This window comes from Frieseomelitta varia, unplaced genomic scaffold, assembly GCF_011392965.1.
Source record: "Frieseomelitta varia isolate USP_RPSP 00005682 unplaced genomic scaffold, Fvar_1.2 scaffold_150, whole genome shotgun sequence".
In the NCBI taxonomy this organism is placed as follows: Eukaryota; Metazoa; Arthropoda; class Insecta; order Hymenoptera; family Apidae; genus Frieseomelitta; species Frieseomelitta varia.
The window spans coordinates 71,657-94,548 of record NW_025109195.1 but is presented as its reverse complement, the minus strand read 5'-3'; the positions used below and the strand labels follow the sequence as shown (position 1 = coordinate 94,548).

At 31.9% G+C, this 22,892-nt stretch overlaps 1 protein-coding gene across 1 annotated transcript in view; it reads right to left on the bottom strand.

The window, feature by feature from the left end:
* LOC122535116 (sodium/hydrogen exchanger 9B2-like) overlaps positions 1 to 22,466 on the bottom strand; it is a 147,927-nt gene extending 125,461 nt beyond the window's left edge. Inside the window, exons 1-2 of the mRNA XM_043666344.1 lie at positions 22,291 to 22,466; positions 18,469 to 18,733 (exon numbers count right to left, since the gene is read on the bottom strand). Of these exons, the coding sequence (XP_043522279.1) occupies positions 18,469 to 18,733; positions 22,291 to 22,466 (441 nt within the window). The remainder of the gene's footprint in view (positions 1 to 18,468; positions 18,734 to 22,290) is intronic.
* Between the last annotated feature and the right edge of the window lie 426 nt (positions 22,467 to 22,892).

The following is a 22,892-nucleotide window of genomic DNA, read 5'->3' as shown; positions in this document are numbered from 1 at the left end:
ACTTTACTACTTTACTACTTTACTACTTTACTACTTTACTACTTTACTACTTTACTACTTTACTACTTTACTACTTTACTACTTTACTACTTTACTACTTTACTACTTTACTATTTTACTATTTTACTATTTTATTATTTTATTATTATTTTATACTATTTTTTCTTTCTTTTATTTTTTTTATACGATTGTCTCGAGAGTTTGATACAGAAAATTTGCGTTGTCTCTTCTGTTTGATTACTTTGCATCCAATAGGTAGGTTTTAAAAGCAATCCTTTCGATCAAGAATCAACTTCCGTTATTCTTTATGAACGAGATTCTCAATCAGATTGAAACAATATTTAAATGCAATCTTTGAAAAGTTCAATCAGAACTGAGTAAACTATTGTTTCTAATCATAAATAGTAAATAATCCCATTTATTTTTAAGTACACGTGGAACTTTAGAAATAAACTATTTCACTTGAAGAGCATTGAAAATATTTGGATTTTGTCTTCATGCGTTTTCTTTATTATTTCAAATATTACTGCTGAAAATAATGATTCACGTTCAATACATGGTTGAGTATAGTTTCTTTGTCTCCTATTATATACTGTCTATTGAAAATTATAGTATAACTGATTTTTCCATCGTTTTTCTAAGCATATATTTGCCAAAATTAGAAATGTTAGATCATTCCATAAATATCATGGTTCTAACTCTTTTAAAAAAGTTTTAAAACAATGCAAAAAAGAAAAACATTTAATGTTATTAGAAATAAGAATTAGACATTTAATATTATCACAACTATCGTTATTTACAACTTCTGTTCTTATTTTAATTTGTCTCTGTAGCTCGATAAAAATTCCAAGGTTTGCGTGAAATGATAAATGGAAAAAAAATCGTATTACTTGTGGAATGACTTAATGCTTCAAGCGAGAATATTCAAAGTATTTCATTTTACGTTTCAGATTAAAATGAAAATATGTTTCGTTTGCTGAAATCTTAAATTTGAAATACTATTTCGTTTGAGCCGAATCTAAAACTCTATGATCATAAAACATGTGTTTCGCGATATATAAATTGTTATATTACGTTATTATAAATGTTATATTATTTTTGATTATAATACAACATTTGCTATAAAATTTTCATAACAGGATGAAAAGAATATTTTTCTGCGTTCTTCCAAGGAAATTATGTAGCTTTAAATTCACGAAATTTTGCTATTTTCTTTTCCTATTTTTTTTTTTTTTTTTTGTGTTTCCTAAATTTCTCGTTACAGAGAGGCGCTTGTCACCACTGCTCTCGTCAAAATCTACGCAAAATTTCGAGCAAACAGTATAAATTTTATCGAAACGGGTGTCAAACTGGTCTCTGCCCAGTCGGCTGCTTCAAAATATTGATCACACGTAAAACTGATTCTGCTATTTTTCATTCTTTTTTCCAAAAATATCTTTCTACTCGAAGTCGCGAAATTGCTCATAAGCTTCACGAAATTTCGTTGAAAACGTTGCGTATAAAATGGTTCGTTTCAACTATTGTAACTTTCGTACCAAATAAGATATTTCTGAAATTCTTTTTGTTTCATATGCATTTCATTTTTTTCGTTGAGGAAAAAAATGTTAACAATGTTATTATTGGTTATTCGTTATTCCACTTACCCTAAAAAGAGATCATGGCTCTTTCCATCTTTACATCACGTTCATTAAAAATCAGACTAAAGTTCTCTATTTCGAATCCATGATCAATTTCACAGAATCCTCCGGTCGAGAGAAATTCTGTCTGGCATTATTTCGATATTATTTTTGTCAAAATCAAGCAATTTAGTAATATACTATATCAGAGTAATATACTATATTAGTAATATACTATATCAGAGACACAAACGTACTAATATACTATATTAGTAATATACTATATCAGAGAAACAGTAATATACTATATTAGAGACACAAACGTACTAATATACTATATTAGTAATATACTATATCAGAGACCCATACGTACTAATATACTATATTAGTAATATACTATATCAAAGACACAAACGTACTAATATACTATATTAGTAATATACTATATCAGAGAAACAGTAATATACTATATTAGTAATATACTATATCAGAGACCCAAACGTACTAATATACTATATTAGTAATATACTATATCAGAGACACAAACGTACTAATATAGTATATTAGTAATATACTATATCAGAGACACAAATGTACTAATATGCTATATTAGTAATATGCTATATCAGAGACACAAACGTACTTGAAAACAATTTTTTAACAATACGTAACCTGTGCTTTCACGTAAATTATTTCAAAATGCAACTCCTTTACGCTATTCTCTAGCTTCGTAGCAGTTGTGTATCCGGTTCATTCACGCAGTTTCAACCTCCTGCGACTCTCTAACTTTGCATCAGGCTCGTCCTAATGGCTCCCTGACTTCGCGTCAAGTTCGTTCATACATCTGATAGCACTTGAGATTCCACCCCGCAAAATAACCTTTGCAACAATACTGAACATAGAAACAGAACTTGAGCAGAAATTTATTTCGTTTACTAAATGTTACAATGAGTAGCCTTGCCAGTTTTTAGTATTCAATTATTATGTATATAATAATTTCTTCTGAATCTTCGGTGAAAGTTCATTAAAAAAATCATTGAAAAGTGTTATACGTAATTTGTATTTACTAATTTTTGAAGAAATGAAATTGAAAATTTGATTACAATTTCCTTTTTCCTTCAAATACAAACCATAATTCCCATCAAGAATAACTTGGAATTAACTTTATGGAATTTTAAAATCTTAAATGTCGCAAATATCCATAGAGCACACAACTCAATTCGTGATAAACTTTCAACTTAAACACAAATTTAACGGTTCTTCTTTTAAAAGAAGAGAAACACACACATATATCTATGCAAAAATATGCAAAATTCTTATGTAGTTTGTCTAATTCCAATCCACTCTATTCACTAAATCTGAAATATAAAATCGAACCAAAACTGTCCACAACAACAAAAGATTTACTCTGCAAACGTTTCGACAGTTATTATAAAATAAAATGGGAGAGATTTTTCCATTTCCAACACATTCTTCGTTGCGTAAAAGTTTTTGAAAAAATACAGTATTTTCGAACCTTTCAAATCCAGATTAAAATAAAAAATTTATTAATAATCTGTTTCGATACGTTTGATACGCAACTTGTTTAGGGAGAGAAAATATCTTTCAAATTTGCTCGGAAATGTTTAATAAAATTCTTATCTTAAATTCACGATCAAGCTCAAATCCTTGATTTCTAACTCTAGTACAGTCAAAATAATCTTCTTCTAATTAATAATAAAGAAATTCGTTGAATGCAAGTGTAAAAACCGAGATTCCAATTTATCCGCAATTTGTGTCTGAGCATATAGTTTCCATATTCAAGTCAACATTTACTTGGAAATATGCTATATCCTAAAATGATGAAAAAAATTATAAAAAAACACGTTTTTTAATATACTGTTTAAACGAATGATCGTCATTAAAAATACACTAATTTCATCAATTTACACAAACATCGTATTTTATGTGGTAATTTCCGAAATATTTGACAAAATATATTCCAGATCAACGATCGCCCCGAAAGAAATACCTATCAAATATTTTTCGAAAACTACATTTATACCAAATTTTATCAAAATCGGTGACTGACACTTTGGCACATTCCCTTGTTAATATTAAAAACTTAGACTTAGATTTCTGAGCACTCAAAGGGTGAAATACACACTCTTATTCAAACGTCTTCGGACAAGTACTATATTTGTTTCAAATTAAACGATACTTTATGCAACAAAGAATCTGTCAATTGTCGATACACTGTGGTTGCAAAAAGTATTTGTACACTCGATGAAAAACACTCTTGTAACTTTGTGAGAAGAAATCGTAAAATCGATAAATTTTAAAAGACTTTAACCATGTTTTACAATTTAGTTACGAAGAATATTTTTAAATGTGCAAAATTTTCGAGAGAAAAAGTTACCTTTGCCTTTACCCTTGAAAATAATGTAAAACCATTTTTGGAAAAAAAACGGACTCAGTCAAGATAAAGATTTCACAATTAAAAATGAATCTATACCTTCTGTATCCACTGTATCTAAATATTTCACAGATTCCTTCGAGTTTAAATTTTACCGGGCAAACTTTTCTTTTTCAACTCTTCGGCACGATATCACTGGATAGAAATTATTGAAAAGTAAAATTAAAAATAAATTTATCATTTGTTTTGCCTGGGTTATACTTAAATATACTTAAAACTGAGAAAATACTTGCAATTTTAGGACAAAGAGGTTAACCACTTGCTCTGGCAACTGATTGCGGACCATAACGAGTGACCAAACCGTATATACAAGAATTCGTCGCTTTCCTTTTGAACTCTTCGGCACGATATCACTGGATAGAAATTATTGAAAAGTAATAAATTTATTATTTGTTTTGCCTGGGTTACACTTAAATATACTTAAACTGAGAGACTATTGCAATTTTGGGACAAAAAATTCTCGACGTGCGTGGCACGTCATTCCAGCGTAAGAGGTTAACTCGTTCAGATTTCAAAACAACGATCGCACGAGGAACCTCTTTGATCCCGCGAATAATACGAATTGCCCGGCACATTCTTGACAAAGCGTTCAACTTCTCACGGCGTTCAACCGCTTCTACAATGCGCGAGAAATAAACAAAGAAAGCCCCATCTGAGATTTTTCGACTCATGAATATCGCACTTCCGCGAGTGGCCCCCCGCGCATTTCAAACCGCTTCCATTTTCTAAACTGAATTATTTAAATCCTTCCGCTGTTTCTCCTCGTTTGTGCTCGTGCTCGCCGTTTACGTTCACTTTCTGCGTTATTGTCTGTTGGGAGTAACTTGCTCGAAACTTACATACGTCGAGTGTATAAGAAAGTTTCGAATCTCGAGAGAATTTGTGTTTTTGAACGACAAGAGTGATTTATAGTAAATAAAAAATATTCGACGCCAAATTCATCACGAATGCTCGGTGTTCGATTTCTGTTTTAGAATGGTAATGTAAAATATCCAAATTTAAAGAAATTATCAGAACAATGTCTAGAGTTGTCAGACTGCGGATTTTTATGAAAATTCATGTTCCTAGATAGAAAATTACTTCACGTGCTAAATATTACCTCAATATTCTACGTATTTTTCATTACTTTCTTACTTTGAAATTTCCTACAAATGAGTAAATCCAGTATTACGGACAAAGACAAAGAAAGAAATACATTAGGTCCAGAAAGAGTCTGGACGTTACAATAATATTCTCAAACGAGAGTATGAATCAGATACTTTTCTATATTTTTCGTCTGTATTTTTTCAATTGTGGCCAATAAAATAAAAATTTATGTAAAAGTGTCAATCCCTATTCTTAAAGCAAATCACTTCATTTACAAAGTGAAATCAACACTTTTGAAGAATTTAAAACTTAGTTTTTCTACCTTACTATTTAGAGATGCATCGTTTTGACTCTGAAAATCTTTTTAATATAAATATTTTTATTTCTGCGTTCTGAAACTCATATCTGACTTGTTTATGTTTCTTCTACTCGTTTGATCTTTGCGAAGATATTGAATTTTATAGCTGTCAGTTATGTGACAACGAGAATGTTGGTGCGAATGTTTCTCATTGTTGAATTTTGAATATTATCAAAACTCTCTGATTAAATCAGATGTGAGTCAAATAAAACGTATGTAATAAAGTTTGTAATAAAATTATAATAAATATATAAAAATAATTGTAATAAATTAATTATAATAAAATAAAATGTATATAATATTAAATCATGTATGTTAAATTATATAATTCGAAATTAGGTCGTGAATAGTGAAGAAGTGAATAGTTTAAGACAGACATGAACAACTGTTTTACATATATATATAATCTATTAATTCCTTCCTTGTTATGGATAATATCGTTTATGATGCGCTATGAATAATTCGCGTGTTCTTTGATTATAAGAACTCTGTATCTCGTCCAATGAAATTGCCGATCGCTTTTATATTAATAAACATTGTTTATGAACATCGTTTATGAATTAACATTTATCTAAATCCAAGTAAACAAGATATATCAAATTGTTTTAGTCATGCGAATTATGTTATTCATAGCATATCATAAATGACATTGTAATCCCAACAAAGAGATTGATCTTTCAAACGAGATGAAATAACTACATTTGCAATGGGCAATTACAGTAAGAAGCAAAATTGAAGCAATAACAAAAATTTTTAAGGAAAATATTTTTTACTGTTAAATAAAGTACAAGAACATGAAAATAAGCTTTACTATCTGATTCTTTATCTTTATAGTTTTAGGAAACTGAAGCCATTTTTTAACTTTTAAGATAAGGTTTCTTCCTGGCTGAAAAAATTAAAATACACAGAATCAGTTTTGCACCAGAAATTTCTCATAGTCAGATAGAAGCTTTATCATACCTTAATATTTTGTCCATGAGCCATTTGCTTTGATAATAGCTCTAATACGTCTTGGCATACTTTCAACCAATCTTGAGCAGAAATCAGGTGGCATTTGATTCCTGTTCTATAACATGAGCACATAGTTCCACTAGTAGGCTAGGAGGAGATACGTATATATGTATACATATGACGTGGAGGCGTATTACAGATGGTGTTGGCCCATTGCACAAAATTGAAAGGATTATAAATCAATATATGTATAAAGACATTGTAAAAGAACATTTGCCAAAGTGTATGCAAGATATGCAAGATATTCGTTGTAGAAGAAATCGTTTTTTAACATGATCGGGACTCGAAACATACAGCAAAAAGCGCAAATAATTGGCTGACTATCCTGGCATTTTCGATCTTAGATTGGCCTGCACAAAGCCCCGACCTAAATCCCATCGAAGATCTATGGAGTATATTGAAAAAAAGATTCAAGACTCATACAAATCTCCTCTTAGCTCACTAGTGGAACTACATGCTCGTGTTATAGAACAGTGGAATCAAATGCCACCTGATTTCTGCTCAAGACTGTTTGAAAATATGCCAAGACGTATTAGAGCTATTATCAAGGCAAATGGCTTATGGACAAAACATTAAGGTATGATAAAGTTTCTAAATCTGACTGTGAAACTTTCTGGTGCAAAACTGATTCTGTGTGTTTTAATTTTTTCAGCCAGGAAGAAACCTTATCTTAAAAGTTAAAAAATGGCTCCAGTTTCCTGAAACTATAAAGAATCAGATAGCAAAGTTTATTTTCATGTTTTCATACTTTATTTGACAATAAAAAATATTTTTCTTAAGAATTTTTGTTAATGATTCAATTGCTCCTATTTCCTGTTGACGAGATACGTGGTCAAGCCTACAGGATGTTTCCTGAATTGTGATACTACCGATCAAGGGATAATTCTAAACAAAAAAGGAGAATACATATTGACAATTCACACAATTACTAGGTGTGTAAAAGAAAAGTTTTGAAGCGGTAATATGCAATTATTGTTTAAGGTTCAAGCATCCTCGTTCACTTATGTCATTTTATGGTAATTGTTGGATAGCATTAAAAACGACAATTAATTTGCGACAATAAAGTGCAAAAACGAGTGAGAATTTATCCGTCACTGCACTCGGTTTGAGTTTCATAGCGTTTCAAAGCGACAAATACAAATCGACTCGTTTTGTTCTTGAGGGATAGTATCGTGTCTGAAAGCACGTGTGAGTTTAAGACGATCATCTCGATGCTGGTATCACGGCCAAAGTTATCTATCTTTTCTGGAAAAAACTTCCGAGACAACACACTGTATAAGAAGCCTAAGAATCAATGAAGACAGTTCAGTTGAGCTATGAAAAGTCTCTCTTGTAGAACACTTCTTTTTGTCGAACCTCTCAATTTTAATATTCAGTATTTATTCTTTATTTTAATATTCAGTATTACGCGGTTAACACTTTAATTTTTTTATGACAAATCACGTGTATCAATATTTAAACCGACGGTAAATATATGACGAGCTCAAACAAAAAATCCTAAAAATCCAATTACTAATATTGCATAAATTATTTTTAAATTTCCAAAAGTTTCTTTTCCTCCCCTTTCGTTTATAATAATTTGTGATATTAATCCAGATCCTGGTAAAATAAGAATACAAACTTCTGAATGTTCAAAAATATCAGAATAAACAGTTGATATAAAATTGGATCTCTTCCTGTAGAACCAAAAATAGATGTGTTGAAATTTCGACCAAATAACAATATAGTGATTGCTCCTGTTAGTACTGATAAAGATAGAATTAATAAGATTACAGTAATGGATCATGAAAATAAATTAATTTGATCATAATTCAATGAAAAATTTGTTACAACAAAATTTAAATATCCTGAAATAAATGATATTCCAGTTACATGAATAGAAAAAATTGTAAAATCAATAAATAGAGATGGATGATATAAATATAATTATAATGATGGATACACAATTCATCCAGTTTCTATATTTAAAAAACATTAATTATTTAATAATAATAATAAATATTTAATAAAATTAATTATTTAATAATAATAAATATTTAATAAAATTAATTATTTAATAATAATGATAATGATGGTAATCAAAATATAATATACACGTAATCGCTGCAGTCGCGCTTTCCTTCATTATAACGTCAGAAGTAATAACGTTTTTTGACGTTATGACCACTGTTAGTGCTGTCCTTAGTATTTTTTTTTTTATCTCCTTCTACGATCGCTGCATGCAGCAATTGCTGCGGTCAGACCAAGAAATCGGTCGAGAACCATTCGCTGGCAAAGTGTCCTGTAAAATTGTCTCGTGACAACGCTGACCATAGTGTTGCTGCGTCAATCGAGAAAACGTCATGTATGCTTGGTTGAAAAGTTTCAGAGCACTCGGCACAGTAGTCCAGACACAGTTCCTTCTCATTCGTCCGAAATATTCGAATAAGCAGAGAAACACGTCAAAAGACTCCTTCTTCGCTACTTGAAACTCATAAGATATTCGACTGATGGCATAATAAAGTTAACGATCAAATGCAGTCTTAAAATTCGAATTCCCGAGAAAACGCTTGCTGGTACATCTAATAAATCGCGTAAAATCCTCGCCATTATCTTGGACGATAAAACAATGTCAGAGAAATTCGTCAAATTGCAGTTGGAATTGTGGTGATAAGTAATGATAAGTCGTTACGGTCAGACGCCTGCGGTATTGAATTAGCCATTCATGGAAATACCCTGGTGCCTCTGCGAGATTTGATGAACGCGTCGATTTGTCAATAAGAACTGTTACTGACAGGGCCATTCTGAAGGCAAGGATACGGCTTGCGAATAAAAGCCACCGCGCGTCTGAATATCGATTACCCGGTCCATCGGCGAGAGCGATATTTTCGACAGCCTTCGTATAAGAGAGCATCGTTTTAGAGATTGTCTTTCGTGACTACCCAAGCGCATTTTTTCGTCAATTTTATATTCCGGTACGTAGAAAGAGATAAAAGAATTTGACGGTAATATAGTCCTTCCCCTACGTTTTCAATTTTTTCTTAACAATTTAAGTTTTAAATCTTTACTCAAAATGTAAGTAAACTAAACCCGTGTCGAAAAGTAGGAGCAAGGAAGAAACAATTTTGTTGAATTAGTAAATTCATTGATTCAGTAAAAAAAATTTTGAATTAAATTAAACACAGGTTCTGAAAGTTGAATTACAATTCACCAAAGGTTGCAGTAAAACTAATAAGATTGATTAATTGAAGGCTGCACTTAACATTAATAGACTGAATTAAAATTGGCTAAGACTCTGCTAGGACTGAAGACTGTGGTTTTGACTAACTGGATGTTAAAGTAAGGCTGACTGAAAATTCAACTAAAACTCACTAAAAGTCTGACTGAAGACTGGCCTAAGACTGACTGACTGAAGACTGAACCAAAACTAACTAACTGAAAATTGTGCTAAGACTGACTGTCTGAAGGCTGTGACCTTGGTTAACTGAATGTTGAAATAAAGTTGACTGAAAGTTGAATTAAAATTCACCAAAGGTTGCAGTAAAATTGTCTGACTGAAGACTGAACCAATAAGATTGATTAATTGAAGGCTGCACTTAACATTAATAGACTGAAGACTGAATTAAAATTGGCTAAGACTCTGCTAGGACTGAAGACTGTGATCTTGACTAACTGGATGTTAAAGTAAGCCTGACTAAAGGACTAAAACTCATTACAGGTTGCAGAAGACTGACTGATGTCTGAAATAAAACTGTTTAATAACTAATAAGAAATATCCCGTTCCTTTAAATCCGAAAATCTGAACAAAGACTAACTGACTGAAGACTGAATTAAGACTGTACTAGGACTAATTGACTGAAGACTGTACTAGGACTAACTGACTGAAGACTGTGGTCTTGACTAACTGGATGTTAAAATAAGATTGACTGGAGGTTCAACTAAATCTTACTAAGTTGCAGAAGATTGTCTGAGTGAAGGCTGGACGACACCCTATTTCTGCCTAATTAAATCTGGAAAAGTTGACAAGATCGCATGACGATGGACGGTTTGGCAACAGAACGAATTTCCAAAATTCCTCTGGCTATTTATAAATCAGACAGTTCCTAGGACCTTTGCTAGGACCTTTGGAATCTTAGCTTCGTGACACAGTGTCTGCAGAATATTTCTAAAACTGTTACTAAAACTTGTAATCTAACATAAGGAGCCATGTCGTTCAAGTTTGTTCTGAGCTTCGTGAAAATTTTCACTGTATGTATGTCCTTGACAGGATCTTACTTCGTTGTATACTTATTTCTGATACGAGGCAGAAATATTCCGTTCCTTTAAATCCGAAAATCTGAATTTTGATCTTTGATAACGAGGATTTTATCACGGTTGATTCTTAAATTACAATGATGGTCGAAGTTTTTAACTTTCTTTCTTATATTAACAATGTCAACTAGTATTATCTTGTATTTTTATTTTATAAAATAGTATTGTTAGTAACAATTGCTATGAAAGTGCAGCTAATTGCAAAATACAACGTACGCAGCAAACTTCATCAATAAAGATCTGCTGAAATTCAACTGCTAGTGTAATCTTCTGCAATTACGGAACGTTGTTCAACTTGTAATCCTATCTAATACGAGGCAAATAGAGATTTGCCCTTTGAATTCGAGAGCATTTTATTTCAATCTGTGCGAAAACACAAATTGCGCTGTTGATGTTTGTTTTCTTAAATTAGTTAATTTAATGATGCCTTTAAGTCAATTGAATTTCATTCAATTTAACTTGAGATTTTACTTACAAAAATTTCTGGTGATTTGATGCAACAATTTTGTTTGGTTTATTTCAATTTAAAGTATTATTTTTGTTTTGTGAGATTTTTCAATTCGTTCCTCTAAAAGTTTATTTTAACCGTTCATTTACTAAATTGATTAATTGAATAAAAGGTAGAAAAATTAATGGAACAGTATACATTCTTATCAAGGAAATTTCTTTGAAAATGTAAATTCAAATAAACATTGCAAAATATAAGCTTCTATCTAACGATAATAATACACATATCTTGGAATAACATTGACTATTAAAATAAAATATTTATTATTCTATGGTCAAGAAATTTTTGCTTCAGTTCAATATTAAGCTGGCCAAATTGAATTATTAAAAAGGTTTATTTTAAATATAAAAAGTTAATAAAGTAATTTACTTTCACTAAAATTATAAAATGCATTGATAGAAATTTTTGTGGATAAAATAAAAAAAATCATGATGTCAAGAGTTAATAAATTTAGAAAACTGATGTACTTCTCTGTTTAAAAAAAAGAAAAAAGATTATTGCCCCTCTCCTGTAAACAAAATTTCATTATCAAAAATAAAAATATTCAAGATAATTTCAATTAAATTAATTTTAATTAAATTGAAGGCACTCTTCGAATTTATATGTTCATTATATCAAATTTATATCTAACAACTTTCTCGGAACTCGAGGACGGAATTAAGCATTCGAATGACTTTGAATAAATATTTATCTAAAATAATTATTCGAATATTTTATTCGGATGATAATTATTCATTATTCGTAATAACTTATTCTCTTTGTTCGAATGCTGATTGCAGAAAAACAAATGAGCAAATAATTATGATTTTTATTTTAGATTTTGTACGTGTTTTCATACGAATATGTACAATTGTATATATTCATATCGTTTGAAAAAAGTCAATTATAAAGACGAATATGAATAGAAAAAATTATTTCGCATTAACACGTTGATCGCTGAATTTTTTACATGTACTTTCCTTTAGGGAAGACTATAATTTGAAACATGCTACATTGTAACATTTGATCTTGTTGGAAATATTTTACTGCACAAAATTTATCATATTTCAATCTATTTGTAATTCAATCTAATGTAATTTTAATATAAATCTAATGTTAATTTTTAATTTTTAATTTACGTACGATGCAATATAATAAAGAAATTCTTACTCGGATAAATCTGTATCTGAATATATATCATGCGAATAAATACTTCACATCCAACAGCAGCGAATGAATCTTTGTCCCTTATTTTTATCACTTATCCGTCTCAGCCGAGCAAAATTTTTCTCAGCGTGGCTCGAAGTTAATAATTTCCCTTCAAAACTGCTTAAACGGTTCAACGACTACCAGCCACATTGTGCAGATCGCAGCCCCACTAGAAACACGCCGAAGAAAAATATTTTTGCTTCTACGTCCAACGTGAACGTAACTTTACACGAATTTAAAAGTACGCTTCAACTTGGCAACCACTTGCAGTTTCTCGTAACCAATCCTCGTACGCTGTTCCTGTTCTCCAACGCCATGGACCTCCAGCACGATGAGATTTCACCAAAATCCAGCAACCACCGTCGCTCACCGCAATTACAGGCTGTTGTTTAATCCACGATCCCGTCTAATTCGCTGGTATACCGGCCTTCGTCGAATTTATCGACATCGGTTTGCACAGCAAACCGATTCCCAGAAAACGTTTTCATCCTCTCGAAGCTTCTAAGCCGACCCATCCGCGGTTTTCATAGTTTAACTAATCCGACCACGCGATCAGACCACCATACCGCTAAATAGGTGGGTTCCCTCTTACTTCGACTATAGTATAGCGTCGGCGCAACGATCGAGTGAAACTTTAGCTGACATTTTCAATTTATTTTGCGAAGCAACTGTAATTTCTTGATCGTTGTCTTTCCCGTAAAAACTGAAATACTTTACTTTTATGTTCACTCGTTTATATATATAAAATTTAATATTTAGTATATATAATAATAATTTTTATTTTATATTGGTTATAACTTGTGGGATCCACTTCGGGAGCTGATTGTACGCTCAAAAATAATGAAAAAAAGTCACATAAATATATGTCCTATCTGTCTTCGTTTACGAGATACAATGAATTTTCTGTTTTTAATTACTTTTACAAAAGATGCTCGAAACGACCACGTTGCATTTGAAGACAAGCCTGCACGCGTCTTGTCATTTATCTGATTATTTTCTCTTATCATTCCTGATGTTTCTCGAATTTGTTGGAAGCCTTGCTCTATTCTATTTCGTAGTATTTCAGCATTTTCAATCGATGTTGCGTAAACAATAGATTTTAAATGTCCCTACAAATGAAAATCTAATGGACTCAAATCCGGACAACGAACAGGCCATGCAATAGGACATCCACGACCAATCCATTTATTTGCAAAGTGTTGATTTAAAAATTGCCTAGCCATTCGACTAAAATGCGGCGAAGATCCATCATGTATAAACCGCATACGAATAATCTAATATCGACTGGAACTTCCTCTAATATTTCGTGTAAACGCGTGCTCAAAAAAATCAACGTACTTTGTGCCTGTTAGTTTTCCATGAAGAGAAATAGGTCCAATTAAAAATTTATCAATTATTCCTGCCCATACGTTTAAACTAAACTGGTGTTGATGCACAATAACATGTGGGTTTTTTTCATCCCAATTATGATTATTATGAAAATTGAATATACCATCCCTGGTAAAACTGGCTTATTAGAGTTTGCTCTGTTTATAAAATTCATTATATCTCATAAACGAAGACAGATAGGACATATATTTATATGACTCTTTTTCATTATTTTTAGGCGCACAATCAGCTCCCAAAGTGGGTCCCACAAGTTACGAAACACCCTGTATATAATATATATATATATTAATCTATCGATTCAGAAAATGTGATGTAAATGATCGTCACATTGAACCTTTTCTGTAAATGGAATTATTACAATATTAACAAAGGGGTCATGATTTCCTAACAACATTTAAATTAAAATATCTCCTAAACTAACAACTTTTTAACATAAATAGGTCAATACTTTTTTTGTAAAGAATATCAAGGTGCATCAACTGATGCAATAAAAAAAATATATGATTCCATTTTAAAAAATGATAATGACCTTCATAGGACCTCTACACGTCTACAAGAAAACTAATATTATAAAAATGTGCCTCTCTCGAAACCAATCATCTGAAATATTTTTCGCTACACGTAATAATAGTGACGTAATTCTAGATGGCAATATGTGGTGCCCGACTCTATATATAAAAGTATATTACATTATATTATTAGTGGAAATAGTGTTATTAATGATAACTTTGACAGATCCTGATTTCTTACAAATTTTATTGAATATATTATTTTGCAGCATGCTCGTGAACAGTGGAATCAAATACCACCTGGTTTCTGCTCAAGAAACTGTTTGAAAGTATGCCAAAACGTATTGGAGCTATTATCAAAGCAAATGGCTTATGGATAACATGGACAATGTATTAAGGTATGATAAAGCTTCTATCTGACTATGAAAAAAATCTGGTGCAAAACTGATTCTGTGTTTTAATTTTTTCAGCCTTATCTTAAAAGTTAAAAAAATAGCTTCAGTTTCCTAAAACTATAAAGATAAAGAATCAAATAGTAAAGCTTATTTTCATATTTTTATACTTTATTTAACAATAAAAAATATTTTCCTTAAAAATTTTGGTTACTGCTTCAATTTTGCTCCTTACTGTAAGATTACAATATAAAACTGAACATGTGAATCCTACGTGAGAATCTTATACACAATAAAATTTAGTCTACTCACTGTCGATAGAAGAATTTGCGAATATAATTATTTATTTCTTAATTTGTTACCATTGTATGCCGAGCTGAGAAAGATTATGTTTCACTGAAAATACTTTCAGTCATAGAAACATATTTTTCCAATCAAAACTATAGAATTATGTTATAATTATTATAAACTGTTCTACGAACTAACTGTTTTAACAACGAAAGGATATTCGCATGGCACAAATAAATCTATTTGTAATCAGTTCGACACCAAAGAACAAATCAAATTTGAGAAACGAGAGAGTAAATTATATTTAAAAATCAAAATATTATATTTTTCTTTTTCGAGGAAAGTAGGCAGAAGTCTGTTTCTTCCAAAACTAACGCAAATACAATGTTGCAAACGATATTAAATTACAAAGAAATTATAATTCTAAACGACTACAAAGAGAGAACTCATCATATTCGTTGTCAAAACTTCACATTAATTCATAAATTAAATGTATCCCTTCACCTTCGTTCGATCATTAATTTTCGCAAATTAAAATTAATCTGACAATTTCCTAATACATCAACTTCTCACACTAGAATTAACGAAAACGATTTATTTCCAATTTTTTATTTAAAAATTTCATCGTTTCTCGTAAAACGTGCAGGAGCAAAGATTCGCGTTCTCTGTCGCATTCTACTTTCTCTCGTCTCCCGCGTTTTAACATTTTCTGACGCGAGTTTCGTACTTCAACTTCGAAACAAGATTTCGCCAACCGCGTAAAAAAACACGACACGTTCCTAAATTCGCTCGGGAAGATTTAACCAACCACTACCAGGCGGAAACTGTCTTCAATTTCGCTCGCACGTCTCGCGACAGAATCCCATGGAAAAGTATCCAATGATACAACGACGATGCATCCTGAAACGCGTACCGAAAGAAACCGCCTCGGCCACTTGAACAAAGCGCGCTGGAAACGTCAGTTCACCGAGAACTTGCTCGCTTAAACGCTCGCTCGTAGCGAATTTTTTCACGCGTCTGGCCACGCGCAATTTCACTGCATCGGCGCCCCAGAAAGAAATTTAATTAGCGTCGAGCTACATTCGGCAAGTTTACGGCGCGCGTGTGTCACCACGATGCCGACGAACGGATGCAACTTTGCACGCGTTGATTATGAATGCGTTTGCAACGCAACGAGAACAAAGAGGCCGTCGTTCGGCGGTACGGGCTAATTCGACACGTGAAATTCCGCGACGCGCGACTCGGCAGTAACGTCGCCCGTTTCGAAGAATTCAAAACAGATTAGAGCAGATTGCAGCGTTATCTGCGAGTAGCTTCTGTCGCAAACTCCATCGGTGTAACTGTTCCAGTAATTATTCTAGCCGAGATAAACACACGGCGATGAGGAAAATTGAACTTGCGTGTGGAATTTGAACGCGAATGTTTCATCGAGTATTTGCACGTGGAATACGAAAAGAGCAAAATGATGTTATACGTAGTGTTTTGTAGGATATTTCGACTCTCGAAAAGAAATTTTATTACTATCAGTTTCGCACCACTATCAATTTAAATGAAAAGTTATCTACTGCTATAATTTCGTAAAAGAATCTAATATGTAATCTAATATAATATAATATAATATAATATAATATAATGTAATATAATATAGTATAATATAGTATAATATAATATAATATAATATAATATAATATAATATAATATAATATAGTATAATATAGTATAATATAGTATAATATAGTATAATATAGTATAATATAATATAGTATAGTATAGTATAGTATAGTATAATATAATATACTATAATATAATATAATATAACATAATATAATATAATATAATATAATATAATATAATATAATATAATATAGTATAATATAATATAGTATAGTATAGTATAATATAGTATAATATAGTATAATATAGTATAATATAGTATAATATAGTATAATATAGTATAGTATAGTATAGTATAGTATAGTATAGTANTAATATAGTATAATATAATATAGTATAATATAATATAATATAATATAATATAATATAATATAATATAATATAATATAGTATAATATAATATAATAAAATATAATCTACTTACAAGCCTGAAGTTTGTATTTTGACTGCCTTGAATTCGTTTTCTATTTCGACATTGTGTAATGGAAGAGAAACTTATAAAAATTCGCACATACGTAAAAACACTGAAAAATTTTATTTTAAACGAAATTCATCACGACCCTAAAGATTAAAGTTTTAAAACTTAAAACTCGCTGTTCTTTTTCGTCATATTATCGAATTTCGAATGAACATTTAAGAATATTTCGTTATCTCTATTTAAAGTCTAATAAAGTGAACTATTGAAATTCAAAGTACTACAACAATTATTCTTTCGACTTTGTTACAAATAACGATTACAAGTGTCTGAAAAAATGTTTTCATTACCTCACCAATAACCATTATTGGTGAACGAAATACGTTTCATTTGTTCGTACAGGAAATTTTAAAAAAATTCCAATTTAAAAATTTTAAAATTTTAGACACATGATATAAAAATAAATACAAAATATTCAAACCACAATGCTTTCTGTACCATTTAATCACAAAAACAGTTCTATTTTTTTAATTATATTTTCAAGACAAATTTATATAAAAAATTTTACTCATCGCGATTTACTCATAATTCGTAATCGACGAGAAAAATTTATTTTGTTTTTCTTTCCTCTTGTTTGTAAACCGAAATCTTGAAATGGCATAAATTGAATAATTTAAGAAGAAAGAAGTAAACATTCTTAGAAAAATTCTTATTAAAAATAATTATCAACATGTATACTCTTTTTAATCTAAATAATTTCTAGTAATTTTCTAAATTATTCATCAAATCATTTCAAAACTTTGTAGCCTTTGTCACGTTTTTCAGGATTTTCTCAAACAAACGATTTTAAAGCAAAATAATTACTTAACAAAACAATGTAACTCGAATCAAACAAAATTGCAGAGAAAGTGGCAAGTGTTTTTTTAATTAACAAAATTTGTTGACAACGAAGACAATCAAGATAAAATTCATAATAAAAAAAAAAATACTTATAGAATAGTACGAATCAGAAGGAGCAACCGGACAAATTATGAAAATCAACGAATGAGATTTTCGTGTTGTCGCTATAAAAACAATCTCATTCGTTGATTTTCATAATTGATCGACGATTGCTTCTGCAACGTTTTTATAGTGATAATTCGAAAATCGACGTATAATTTTCTAAACAGACCCGTTGGAACTATTTGTTCAATCCTTTCAGCACCATAAACGCGGCCAGAAAAAATAATCTCGCCGCGGCTTGTAAACGCAGCAACGAAAGGACTAATTATTTAATTGCTTGTTCTTACCTTGGCAACTCCGTAGCCTTTGGCACGTAGCCTGAAGAGGCAAGGCACTACAACAGCCGGCGAAACAGCAGCTATTACACTCCCGAGCAAAAAACCCCATATCCAGGGCAAACCAAGAAGATACTTTGTTAGTATGGCTATAACAAGTACTTCGACAACCCATGGAATTAGACCGAGCTTCGGCACGGTGATTCTCAATTTCTTCAAGGCGTCTGGGTCCAAGTCCAAACCGGCTCTGGTAAGGATAATGACTAGAGCGATCTTCCTGTAACGAGAAAACGAGAAAATTAGCAACTGATCTGTGTTAACCCTCGCATGATTGGCCGGTGGTCGGGTCTCGCGAGACCCAAGCTACTGAATATATATATATACATGCATGTTTCAGTGGAACGATGTACGCCTATACGTAATCGTTAGCAGCTGGTTCAGTTTTATTTCGTTTTTGTATTTTTATTATGATTGTTATAACAATAGGATAGCAGGAAATAAAAACACCTTTTGCTACTTTTATCACCTATGAACAATATTATTTATTTTCGTTGTATCTAATACGTTAGATTGCATTTATGTTTGCGCACAAACAAAATTGTGACAACTGCTACATTTATAGCGCTATATTTGTTGTCGATTGCCTGTGCAAATGAAGCGTCTCGATCGTTTTAGATTTGGAAGCTTTAAGTTTTAAGTAATGGAAAACACTAAAAGGCTAAAAAATACAAAAAGTGAAAAATACTAAAAAAAAAAATTGAAGAGTACAAAAAAATGAAAAATATTACAAAACTAAAGAATACTACTAATGAAAAATACTGAAATACACTTCCATTCACTATGACTGCTTTTTCAGAATTGACTCGTTCGTTACCGATTTGATTTCTTATTGGAAACGTAATATGATTCCATTTTTTACCACCAAATCGTAGCCATACAAGCTAACTTTGTATGACACACTCAAAGTAGGACTCCAAACGGGTCACCACAGACCCAGCCACCGTTATGCGAGGGTTAAATTTGACGAGTTTCCTTTCGGAAAGATATTTCTCGACCAATCTGCCCAAGCTAACGGCAATGTTCTCTTTTTTAAACTTTTCATTCAATTGACGACAATACGAAATAAAAATATCGGCAATAGTAAATTGTGCAGTAAAATCTTCAATATCCGAGTTTTGATCAGGATGGTAAAAGTGTTTGCTTCGTGAAATTTTAGAATAGAATAACCACCATTTTTCATATTAATACTTCAACTTTCCTCGATTTTTCGCTCAGAAAGACTTTAGCCATTAAGATGGACGTCTTTTGTTTACGACGAATAAACAACTCTAATCGAATCTAATAAAAATATATTGAACATTATTTTGTTAAGTATAAAATTTATACTATCGACGAGCAGAGGCACGCGTCTGTGATCATTTCTAATTATTCGCTAATATACACGTAACTCTCGCCACAATTTTTCAGACACTGACAAAAAATGTTTTGAACAAAAAAGAAGTCAGTTTCTGGTTTCCAAAAATTCCAAAAACTTTTTTTTTTCGTTAAGAAATCAAGGTCACACTGATTTTTTTAAACGGCACCGTGTATTTTTGACTTTGCAGGATTGTTGCTTCTGAAGAGATGTCTTTGACCTCAGAAATTTAGGTTTAATCAACAGAGAAACGTTAATATCGGAAATTATCTTGTTTCAATCGTGTGCTCTTGCACACTTTTCAATGTTATAAAACATTTTTGGACACGGTTGGCGTCTCTCTGGATAATTTTGTAGCGTACATATTTGCATTTCTATCACATTTACCGAGCATAAGCAGCGTATCTACCTTTTCGCTATTAGAATACATGCTTTGTTTTGTACTGACAGATTAAGACTGAATTGTTTTAGCAGAATAAACGATTGTAAGCGGTGAAAGTCATGTTATGAAAAATAATGTTATGAGAAAATATTAACATAACTTGTACTTTAGTGTCAGACCGTTAAACCGACCAGTAAGTATCCAAATAATGTGTAATTGACCGTCGCAGATACCATTTCTGGTTCAGAGTTGATCCTCACTGGTTCAGAGAACATTTTCATGAAAAATTTACAATAAACAACAGTTTCTGTTGATTGAACCTAAATTTCTGAAGTCAAAGACATCTGAAGGTCATAGTACAGTAGGTCGTTGAATTCGTTTTTTTTTTTTTCAGAAGCAACAATCCTGCAAAGTGAAAAATACACGGTGCCATTTAAAAAAAATCAACGTGACCTTGATTTTTTATCGAGGAAAAAAGTTTTTGGAATTTTTTATATTGTACTTTGTAGCCAGCTAGAAAACATTTTTTGTCGCGCAATCAAAAATGCCCGAAAAATCGTGCAACACCCTGTATATATACGAGCAAAACTCAATGATCGAACGTACTATCATTTGAAAAAATTAACTCGCAAATTAACTCGTGTGTTTCACGGTTTGCTCCAAATTGGATGGACGTTTCATCTCCTTTATTAAATGCGATTAAATGTTTGGGTGAGAATGAAAGATACCGTTCGATACGTTGAACGCTCGGTTTCCTTCGTTATAATGATCAAACTTGCACGTACTAGCGACCAAAGGAATAACAAAACACTGTAAATAATAAATTATGTCTCGACTGCTTTCGTTCTACTCGGCTCGTCGATAATATAAATGAAGTTTCATAAACGTTGCTTTATTTCAATGAAGATTAAGAAAATTACCAACGTGATAAACGTGATGACAAATTATGCAACTGTGTACTTAAATATGCCAAACACGTGCACATGACATACAGAATAACAAACGACGTTTAAAATACGATAGTTGACAATATTTTGAAGTATAGTACATACATATACTTAACATTGTAACTGAATAAATTGCAATGAGATATTTTCGTATTGTTAATTGATGGCGTTTGTCTGTCGAAATTAATTTATTTGCCGGAGAATGTTCGCTCGATTTACTTAAATATTTAATACTACAGGCATATTTTTTGACATTTGAACTCTTTCAGCATATACAGTTTCGTATACTTTCGTTTATTCTTTTTACGCGCGAAAAAAATCGTGTTTAAAACAACTTTGTCGCTCGTAAACGAAACGAAATATTTTTTCATATTACAATCTTTTATATTATATTTTATATTTATATTATATTATCAATCAAAGTCTCGCAAGCTCTTTCGCAATTACGAAGAATATAGAAACCAAATATAGAGAAACGTGTCATATAGAATCGTTTAGTATAACACGAGAAACACCATTAACACGTCGATTATCAAGCGCTTCAAATGTTTCGAATAAATAAAATAAAACGAACATTGTCAATTACAAAAATTTCGAACGTCACAGCCAATTGAACGACATGAAAATGTTACAAAGATTTTAATTAAAACATTATGTATTGCGTTGCAAAAGAAAAAAAAAAAAGAAAATCAATCTAACGTAGCAGTCAACTAGTTAAATATTTCATTGCAGTAATAAATTCAGATACGACTTGTGCATGTCTCTTCTATAGTTCCACAATCCGAGCCATCGTTTCTATTATCCGACACTTGAAACTTCAAACTCCGAGCAAGAAATGTCGCGGATCACGGTGACTCTGACAAGGAACACGAGCGCGATAACGCTCAAGTTAAACAGGTTTTGCACTTTGAAGGGGCGATCCTCAGCCCGTTTTAACGTTCAAGATCTTGCCAATCACTTGGCCGTCGAGGAAGTTGAAGAACTGTTCGGTCTTGCAGACGGGTCACTCGTGTTTCCGCTTTGAGAACGTATCCGTGGTGTGTGCCGGAGTCTGGAGTGGGGGGAGGATTATCGCTGGAGTTTGCGTCTGCCCGTTTGGTGTAAATTCGACACGTTTTCTCGGTGCTACCGATGCCTTGCACAGGCATTCGTTCGCCAGACCGAAACCCTCCTCTTTCGCCGTGGGAACTCTCGTAATAGGATAAGTTTCCGACTTGGGCTCAAACTCCGCCAAACCGGCTCCGCGAAGTTTCAGAACCGGTGCCATCTTTAACTATCCACGGCACTCGAATTTTCGTCGAGTACATTTCCCTGGATTTTCCACGGCCTCGTCGATTTTCGTTCACCACTCGTGGAAACGAATTTCCACGGTTCCGACGGCGATTGGATTTGCCCCGGGAGCTCGCTAATTACGAGATAACACTGTTTGACACTGTTTGCGACAAGCCTTGATGGGGAATGTATCAACACTTTATTTCTCCGTGTTTCTCCGCTCCCGAGAATTTTTGAGCGAATGAAATGAACGTGTGCGCGAGTTTTTAAAAGCGTTGCAATTTCGTCGAGTGTTTTGGAAGTTGTTTATGTTCCGTGTCGAGTGTTTTATTTTGTGAAATGATCATACCTGCGAGGCGAAACCTGGAAGAATTGAGATATTGTATCTCGTTTAGCTTCCCCTTTTTCTTTCAGCTGCATA